General features: G+C 39.3%; 1 protein-coding gene across 1 annotated transcript in view; it reads left to right on the plus strand.

Annotated features, from left to right (window-relative positions):
* Nucleotides 1-5,776: 5,776 nt before the first annotated feature.
* The window catches only part of LOC147817959 (uncharacterized), a 13,624-nt gene continuing 9,061 nt past the window's right edge, over nt 5,777-10,339 (plus strand). The window contains exons 1-3 of the mRNA XM_087179250.1: nt 5,777-5,943; nt 7,419-7,527; nt 9,990-10,109. Coding sequence (XP_087035376.1) covers nt 5,846-5,943; nt 7,419-7,527; nt 9,990-10,109 — 327 coding nt within the window. The 5' untranslated portion in view covers nt 5,777-5,845. The remainder of the gene's footprint in view (nt 5,944-7,418; nt 7,528-9,989; nt 10,110-10,339) is intronic.

Here is a 10,339-nt window from a genome sequence, read left to right on the forward strand (position 1 = left end):
AGGATGGTTGGTCTTGTCCAAGATGGCCTCCATCTTACATTGCATGTATCTCTCCACAATAGTCCTGAGTGATTCCAGACTCCTGCCAAGCACAGACCCAGCCTTTTTGACCAGCTTGTCCAGTCTCTTTGTGTTCATGTCAGCCATGCTGCTGCCCCAGCAGACTGCAGCATAAAAGAGTTACACTGTCCACCACTGACCGATAAAACTTGCATCATTTCACTGCAGACGTCAAAGGACCTGAGCCTCCTGAGGAAAAAGAGCCGGCTTCGCCCCTTCAGGTAGTTGACATCTGTGTTTAGGTACCAGTTCAGTTTACTGTCCAGGTGCACACTTAGGTATTTATAAGTGTGCACCACCTCAATGTCCTACCCTTGAATGTTGACTGGCTGAAGGGTGGGCCTAGGCCTCCGAAAGTGGATGACCATCTCCTTGCTCTTGGTCTGCCTGTTCCTGATACACACCACAATAGCTGTGTCATCCGAGTATTTCTGGATGTGGCAAGACTCAGAGATGTATTTAGAGTCTGCTGTATACAGAAAAGTTCAAAATTGGTGGTCTGAGCAAAATTATGTTACATGGCCACACTTATTCCACCACTGTGCAGTGAGAACAGAGAAGAGTCTGACTGAAATGAGCGACGATAGGGTCATCTGAGTGATGGGATGGCTCAACATTCAGTGGCAGAGGAGTGTGATGGAACAGTATCACCCACTGAACTGGCAGAGAGACATGATTTGATGACTGGTATCATCCAGGAGACTCCTTTGTTGAAATGTGGAGGAACATGGAGGTAAGGAAATCATTACAACAAAAATATTTATGGAACAAGTGGTTCCCACACTGCAACTACTCTCACCAACCAGCCTGTCCGTGTACAAAGCTTTAGAAAGGTCAGCACATCCAAGCTTTGACATGTAAGTGGAAAAAACTATGCCTGAAAAATAGCTTGCTTAAACTTTTTTATTTGTTTTTTTATTTTTTTATTTCAATGCATCCCTGTGCTCATCGTGGATATAAAACAATGTCATCTTATCTCAATGACTTATTTGAACATGCATGATTGTGTAAACTTGTTGGGGCCTCCTCGGTTTTGGGGATTTTGTGTTTCCTGTTCTTCAACCAGCCAATATTCTTGTCTCTCCATATCCAACAAGTCAAAGTCTATTTACTGTTCCATGGCTGATTTATGGCCTGCTATTGTTGTTGGTCTCTGATATTGTTGAATATTGCAGACTGTGATTGCCTCTTCAGACCCCTTGCCACTCCATACCCTGTACTGTCACTGAAAGGCCCCCCTGAGGACCTTACATACACTCTAATTGGTTTGGGAAGGATTTGGCAGCCTTTGAACTAAAGAGAGACAGAGGGGAAAGGAGTGAGACAGAGAGATGGAAAGACAGAGAGAGCAAGAAAAAGGGAGAGGTGGAGGCAGTGTTTGTGTGGATGGATGTGCATTTTCTCTGCAGTTCTCCGTCCTCATTCCTGTTGTCTGAAAAAAAAAGTGAAGCAAGAAAAGTGACGTATTAAAACAGTATGCATTTTACTCTTGAATAAACAATATTGACATGCGCAGTAATGCACGTCGCATGCAAAGTAGCCCTCAAATTGGACAGATCAGGGTGGAGTGAAATGCATTCACATGCGGACACAGAGGGGGCAGATAAAACGTGTCAGCCAGACAGAAAACTGTCAATTAAAAATGATCTCTGAAAGCCAAGGCTGTTCTGAAGTCAGAACTACTACTGCCCTCTCCCAGTGTAAGTCTGATTAGGAGAGTTAGTTATGAGACACGAAGTCTATTTTATCATCGGAACCTTTTAAGGTAATATAGAGTAACAATAAAGAGAAAGGAAAATTTGTCAAACTCAACCAGTGGAGACACAGCAGCACATAGAACATTTCTGAATGTGATTTCACACACAGAGGTGCTAACACACATGTTGAGGGACAAAGGGACAAGGCTGGCGAAGTGCCACAGTCTCAGATAGCTCCCTGCTTCAGTTATTAGTGAACTGATCATTTTCTGATCAATTTAAAAAAAATGACACTGGATGTTATTCTGGGTGTTTGGCTACTGAGAGAATTACCAGAATGCAGTGGGAATCTTTGGAAAATAATCTTTTAGAAGTAAGTTTACACTATGTAGTACACAACTAACATAACAACAAATTTGTTGATGAAAAATTTAAACTATTAATTAAAAAAAAACTATGGGAGCAAACGTGTTTTCACAATTACAATAATAATTTCCATCCCTGTTGGTGCCATCAACATCACAATGTGAACCTGAGTGATTTAGTCTCCATGTGGGCCTTTTACATAACATTAACATCTGATAAAATGTGTAATATATTTTTGGTCAGATTTCATCCCCCATCACAAGCAATCTTAATGGCCAGTATGAACAGGAAGAATGATTATAACAACCAAAATGTGTTTCAATATTCATATGGGTAAATTAGTATTGTTTTAAGCCAAATTTGAGAACATGTAAACTTATCTTTGACCCTATTGTGAGTTGTGCTTGGATATGTATGTAGCCTCAATGGGATTAGTAGCCACAACACCCATTAACACATTAACATTCTGACCCATTAATACTCAGTGTTCAATATTACATCAGAGTTGGTATAGTCTGCTTGTGTGTGTGTGTGTGTGTGTGTGTGTGTGTGTGTGTGTGTGTGTGTGTGTGTGTGTGTGTGTGTGCGTGAGCCCGATCACCAACTGTAGTGATAACTACCACTGAGGTGGTTTTGAGTAATTGGGCAGGTGTGTAATATCATATGTCTGTAACAGTGTTGCAACTGTGCAAGATAGTCGCCAAACTTTGCAGGTGTGTAATTGACACATGAAGATAGGTCCTAAACATTTTCTTTCAACTCAGCCTTCATTTTGACCTCAACTTTACATTTGTGACCTCTAAGTTTTATTCGTCATCATCATCATCATCATGCTACTACTATTCAGTGCATGACTAGCCATGCAAGCACATCTTTGTGACTGAGGTAGCCCTTACTCCAGCATCAGCTTTTGAAGGCTACTCATTAATAAGAGAGAACCCGTGCATCGAAAGCACATATTTGGGGTCACTAAATTATTCCTATTAAATGATTTCATCTCAATTGTTTTTGGGGTTGCTAAATATATGACGAAAAAAAATGCTATATACACTCAATACCAGGACACATATTTTTCCCTCCTCACATTTTCTGAATTTATTAATATTCTGCTAGCTGGGTGGGAGGCTTTGGCAGGCCTAATATGACCTGCAGGCCACCACTTGATAATCACTGGTCTAGGATGTTACAAGTGCCTGCCAGTCATTTGCTTGGCCTCATGAACAGAAACAAAGTTCACTGTTCTGTACCTACAGTGTGTGTGTGTGTGTGTGTGTGTGCGTGTGTGCGTGCGTGCGTGCGTGCGTGCATGGTGGTGGTGGTGGTGGTGTGTGTGTGTGTGTGTGTGTGTGTGGGGTGGTCTTGGTGATGGATGGCAAAGCCCAGCTGAGAATATTGCTCCCTCAATAAAAGCTACCCTGCAATCTACACGCAGCTAACGGTGTATTTTTTCTCTGTGGCTCCCTCCCTCCTCATTCCACCATCATTTTTAAGAGCGAAAACTGGTTTAGGTGTCAAAAAGAATGATACCCCTCTTCAGACTGTGACTCACCTCTGAGCAGTATCCAAAGCTATATTCACACCAAGTGGCTCTCTATTGGTTGCGTTGTTTTCTTTTTTGCTCTCGTTTTACCAAGGGCCCAGAACAAACAAGAAAGACAGAAGACAGCATCCGAATTTCACCTGGTGACTTAAAACTCCAAATGATGTTTCAGTCTTTATTTAGCTGTTAGTAGACAGTCAGAGCCACAGCACTGCCTGGAAAATAATACATGGTGAGTTGGTGGTCATGAATCAGGAAGACTGATAGTCATTAACACAGAAGCTGGGCCCTGTTCTTTATATGTGGAAAGCTGAGCTTGACTTGACTGTTAATGATCTGACACAAACCTAGATTTTAACATCACAATCTCTAACTGTTTTCAGAGCAACAATTTCTCAAGCTCAAACCTGAAAAAGTGCTACATATTGTATTAATGACCCTTATTTCCCATTATGCTCAGGGCTGAGATAATTAGCTTGTAGGATTGTTTGCAGAAGGTACTGCACGTGCCATGGGCCCGACTTTTTTCAATCCATTGTAGAATTTTTTGTAGATATATACACACTCATGGTAGAGACACTCAAGGACATTTTGGCCAGTAACTCCCCCGTTGTGCACCACACATTCAAAAACCTTACATCTATTCCCTGAATATAGCTGAATCTCATGATATAGACCCTGCCTGTCTTTGTCTATTGTTTTCGTTTCACAAAATTGGGAAATATGCGAAAACTACATTTTCGAACTCCTCTTAGGCTTCGAGTCTGATCTGAACGAAAGTTTGCACATATCAGCCAGGGACTCAGTTATAAAGGAACAACTTCCTGTAAGTAACATTCAACACAAGAAGCAACAATCACTACTTTTCACACGAAACTTACTCTGATCCACACAAAACTTTGCAAATAGAATCAATGGACTCTCATGATCTAATGTTATAAAAGACCCCTCTGATGAAAATCAAGTGTTTAACCTGGTTAACATGCCCATATGGTGTTTTTTTTTATAATAATAGAGGGTTTCCACCTTGAACTGCAGTGAACCAATGACAGTCTCATAAAAACAGATTCAGACAGCCGGGTTTTCATACATCACAAACCTAAGGAACCAATCCTGTCAGCATAAACAAATAAAAGCTGCTAAGTACGCAAACCCTTCTGATACATCTGCGTGACCTTGATCAATTATCCTAAGGCTAAAGCTAAATCACAGAAGTATGTGCATTCCAATATATACCTATTGTAGATTAATAATGGCAGCATTGAGCAGAAAGTAACAGTGTGGGTGGTAACAAATAATAGAATGTTATTAAAAATCCAGCAGAGCAATAAGTAATTAATACTTACTTGCTGTTAAGAATAGCAGTGCGATTGGATAGTTTGTTGTCATAGTAATACTGGAAGAACACCCACACAGATACTATAGATTTAAAAACCCATAAGTGAACGACAGCAGTTTGGCAGGGGGAGGAGGTTAACTGTGTGTGTGTATGTGTGTGTGTATGTGTGTGTGTGTGTTGCCAAGGTAAAAAATGTGATACAAGGTGTGACTAATCAACTTTTGTTGAGACAACTGTCAACAGTGTTGAGCGGAAATTAAGCTGTATGCTCTTTTGGGAGTCGAGCTTGTGGAACAAGCTAAGTGACTGTTGCAATAAATATTTCTTGATACTTCATCACTTCATTTATTAATTAATTTCTATAATTTCTCTTATCACGTAAGATGTTTTTGTTTTAAAGAAGCTACCACACTGCACACAAGATTTAGTGTGAAGAACCAATAGGATTTACAAAATAACCAAAACAGCGCATGATGTCTTGGGCTATGTTAAGGGTTAGAACTGAACTGAACCCAGTAGGACATGCTGCCAGTAGAGGTCACTATAGTATTAGTTCAACAGCAGTAGCAGCAGTGGAGGGACAGACAGAGGCATCGAGTGGTGTGATATCACAGACCACCTCTGGGTGTCTCTGTAGATCACACATCTCTGCACTCACACACTTCTTTGTTGTCTCTTCCTCAAAAGTAAATTTAATTTAGGCTGTTTCCGTTTCAGAAAAGCACATGATCATCCTGTGATTTTGGTTTTCTCCCTCTCCTTTCATGTCTCTCAGTCACTGGGGCTGTTATTAGTGTGAGTATTAAGTCTAGAGTGAACTTTGCTGAGGCACTTTGGAGCAAAATGCATCCAGTCCACTGGTTCCTTGCAGTTTTCCTGGCAGTTGGTGCCTCTGAGCTTTGTTGTGCTGGACCACTCCATGCCCAGTGCAAAGTAGAATGGTATGGTGTATTTCTTGTCTACATACATTGTTAGATGATGTGTAATGTTTTGTTTTCATAACAAAAACTGATGTATTTTGTTTGCTTGATGTTTATAGGTCTGCACAACTATCAAGGAAAACCATAGCCATAGTGAAAAAGCTATAGTATCTGTTATTAATAATGAATTAAAATATACATTTTATCCTAGGTCTGCTTTTATATAATGTATTTTATTCATTGTATTTATGATAACTTTGTTCTTCCTCTGTATTGGTGAGGTTTGGATAGATACTTTCTCTGTTTAGTTTATATTTAGCACAGTTTGACTTATAATACAGTGCCTTTGTAAAGCTTAAAATTTCGAGTGCTTGATGTGTGTGTCAGAGGTTTTGGTTCAAGTATTGTTATGCATTCATTCCATCAGTGTTGGTGAAGGTCTCATGTGATCATTGCTCCTCTTTGCCAATGCAGTTTAACTATTTGCCACAGTGTATCACTTGTGTTAGACAAAAACTGCCTTGGTTCTTTTTACTTGATATTGAGAGAAATCATACTAAACTAAATTGTCCTACTAAATTCAATCTGACCTACTTTCATGGGAGCTTCTGTAAATGTGATTACAATTATGATGTGGTTGACAAGACAACAGAAAGGATAGAGCATGAAAATTTAAGTCCAGGAAGAGGCGGTACAGATGTCATCACACTCTTAAAGTGATGAACTGACTATAGCTGCATGCTGCTATTCTTCCAGCCAGTTTGTCCACTGGGTAGTGCTATAGGGAAGGCCAATGGTAATTTAAAGCAAGGATTTATCCCAGCAAACGTCATGGCCTTCTGACCATTACATTTTGATATTTGCTGTGTGCAAATGGAAGTTGTGGTCTGAAAAAGGCATTTGATGCCATGACTAGACCATGAATAGTTGACCAAGAACTTTTAAGTGATCAGTTACAAAAACAGCTCCACACATGGATTAAAGGATTTTATCAGATTCTATTCATGGCACACAAACAGGACAGGGAATCTAATTCTAAACATCCTTAACTTCATTATGGTTTAATTTGCTGTGTAAGATATATTTGTATTTTTCACATGTTCTTTCATTTTTATATTAATTATATATCATATTCCCTGCCTTAAGAGACAGTAGAGGTTTTCTCTTCTTTTATCAAGATCCAATGTCAGATGAAATTATTTAATTGTGCTTTTCTTGAATTCATTGAGTTCATAAAATATATTTAAAAAAAAAAAGAGAGACAATGGAAGTATTATTAACTAATCTTACCACTAAAATGTAATTGGAATATAAAGAGCAACATGAAGTCACACTTTCAAAAGGTTTCATTATAAAAAGCAAGAGAAAATGGTCATATACTCAAAGAAACACACTCACAACTAAAGTCCATTAGATGGCATAATTTCTACACAATGTCTCTCTGAGTTGTTTCAAGACACAGACTTTCAGTGACTGTGCTTCTTTTTCTCATACAGGTACTTTGGGATCCCATGTCAAAGTGTTTATGAAACCCTAGTCTCACAGATTAAGAAATGGAGAACCATGGCTGGCTGCTCCATGGGAGGACAGAGGTGCCTGTACAAGGTGTGTGTGTGTGTGTGTGTGTGTGTGTGTGTGTGTGTGTGTGTGTGTATGAATATACTGAAAGTAAAAGTGTAGAAATGTTTAAGTTCTTAGTCCCCCTCGTGGCATGGCTCTGTGGATGGAAATGTAAGTCTCTTTAGCCGTGTTTCCACTTTCCCCAGGAACCTATTGAGGAATTATGCGGTGTGGTCTGCAGTGCTGAACATTTCTGACTCGTCAAGTACTCGTCAAGTACTTTCACTAAGATGTTAAAAGTTCGCAGGGAGCAAACAAATGAGCACAGAGCAAGCAAACACATTTTCCACACCACGAAACAGGTCCGGGAGAAGGTTAAAAAACTGAAACAGCCACAGCCGTGGCTAGGGTTGCCACCCGTCATGTATAATAAGGGATCGTCCCATATTTGAAAATAAAATGCTGTGTCCTGTATTGAATATATACGGGACGCAATTTGTCCTGTATTTTTGTCTATGTTATGTCCCCAGAGTGCTGTGAATAATGTAATGTCAAGTAATAATTTTACATAATCTTCCCGGGATTTTAAATCGCGGTAGAAACACAGACAGCAATGGGCCAAAGGAACCTTTTGGTTCCTGAAGGAACAAGGTTTTGGTTGAAATGCAGCTGGACTCAAATAAGTTAAAACCTATTGGATGGCTTGACATTCATATTCCCCAGGTTATGGCTGCATTCAAAAAGTATTTTTTGCCTAGGTTGGTCCTAACTGAGTGAAATGACCTGGAAGAATCTACTGTAAGTGGCAGCCATGAGAAGAGCTGGTCGAATTCTCTAATTGATAAGGAAAGGAGCTTCAATGCTTCCTATTTTATCTCTTTTAGCATAGGGAACACTGGACCTTTCTTTATAAAAGGAAACGAGAAAATGCCGTCCCACAGTTCCTTGCCGCTGCAACATTTAAAGCAATGCGCGATCATTGTGTCACCTCGGCAGACCCAAGTAAATGTAGAAACAACAGAGCACCTGTTTTATGTTTGTGATACAATTCACAGATTTCAAGTTTAACACTAAAATCATCCTGGTTGTACTCAGGAAGATGAGCTCAATCAAATCTATTGTGAGCAGAGGTGTAGTACTATGCTTACAATCTAGAGCTCACCTATGGTGCAGGCACCATTAAGTTGCAGCTTGTTTCTAAGGTTATGTAACCTGTTCCTACAGTGACAAGTTTCCATAGATCAGTCAACTATGATCACATGATCAGATGTTAGACTGACTTTATGAACAGTTTGATCATGTTGAGAACATGATGCAGCATTAGACAAACATCCAGCTCTGTAATATCAGACCATACCATGGATTTAGCAGGTTGCAGTTGGGTAGCATTAAGCAGCAGGTAAATGAACACAAGTAGTTTGTGTTTTGAATAAGTTCCTTACCAACTTGTGTCAAACAAGTTAACTGGAAACATCCATTCAGAGGAAAAGCTGCAGTGCAGGCAGTAGTCGAGTTAAGCTAATAGGCTCGGCTATAAAATTGTAGATAAGCTAGCTTTTATTTCCAGCAGCACTTTGGAAGCGTATACTGGACTCTTCTAAGGTGGAATATTTTTTGAGTGTTACTTGATGCATGATTTACGTTTCAATCATTCAATACACCTTACATATCAATATGACAACTCTGACCATTTCATTTGCTTTTATTAGCTCTCTAAATGACATACACTTAAGTGATTATCAGCTCTTCAAGCTCTTTATATTATATAATATAAATTCCCAAAAATTTTTGTGAACTGTGGATATTTTATTTCATCACTTGGAGAAAAAAATTGGCAGTGTTTTGTTCTGGTGCTCTTTGTCTGCACTACACCTATGGTTGTGTGGCAAAAGCTGTTAGACAGTCTTGTGGTTCTGGCTGAAATGCTGCTGTACCTTTTTAGATGGCAGCATGGTGAACAGTCTATTGAAGGGATGAGGAGTCTGATAATTTGATGGCCCTGTTGGTGCAGTGTTTTTTGTAAATGTCCTGAATGGAAGACAGGTGGAAGCTAATGGTCTTTTCTGCTGTTTTCACAAACGTCTGCAGGGTCTGCACAAGTGTTGCAGTTGACATACCAAGCAGTAGGGTACAGGTTATAAGTTGTCATGAGAGGAGAAACATTTACCCCACCACTTGGATGACTGCGAATCTTCAAAAAGTGTTATTGTTATATTTCTATTTTATATTATTAGTTTCACATTTTTATTTATTTTTTATACATTATTTCTCTCCTTTTTTTTCTTTCCACTCTTGTTCTTTTACTTTAGCCATTTTTATATACTGAAATGGTTTACTGATTTTACTATCATTAACTGATGGCAGAGTGCCCAGAGGGTGGAAAGGAGATGATGTGATGAAGAGGCCTGGTTGGTTGAGAGGTTTAACCAAAACCGAAGAAAAATGTATGTATCTAATCTGATTTATGTCACAGGCTTTTAATGCAACATGGTTTGTCCCGTCTACAGCTCCAGTCTGCCTCTGTCCACTTTATATCAGCCAAGCACATCACTCCCTTTAAGAGGTATGTGGACGACATCAACTTTCGGCTGGTCTCCTATCATTTCTTCACTTGCTGTCACGTTTCGGTAGGTTTTAGCTCTCCTCTAATTCATTATCTGAGTTAGGATGATTATAAAATACCATGTGCAAGCACAGCTAGCAATAAATGGATGGTCATCTAATTTAAAAATAGGAAAAACTTGCAAATTAAATGATTTAGTAACTTTTAAAACAAAAAAACAAAAAAAAAATCAATCGGAATAATTAATTTGTTACAGGAGTACGTCAGCACTAAGACACACACACACACACACAC

Source organism: Seriola lalandi, unplaced genomic scaffold, assembly GCF_002814215.2.
Source record: "Seriola lalandi dorsalis isolate HSWRI2012SDOR001 ecotype SW California unplaced genomic scaffold, Sedor1 jcf7180002054808, whole genome shotgun sequence".
In the NCBI taxonomy this organism is placed as follows: Eukaryota; Metazoa; Chordata; class Actinopteri; order Carangiformes; family Carangidae; genus Seriola; species Seriola lalandi.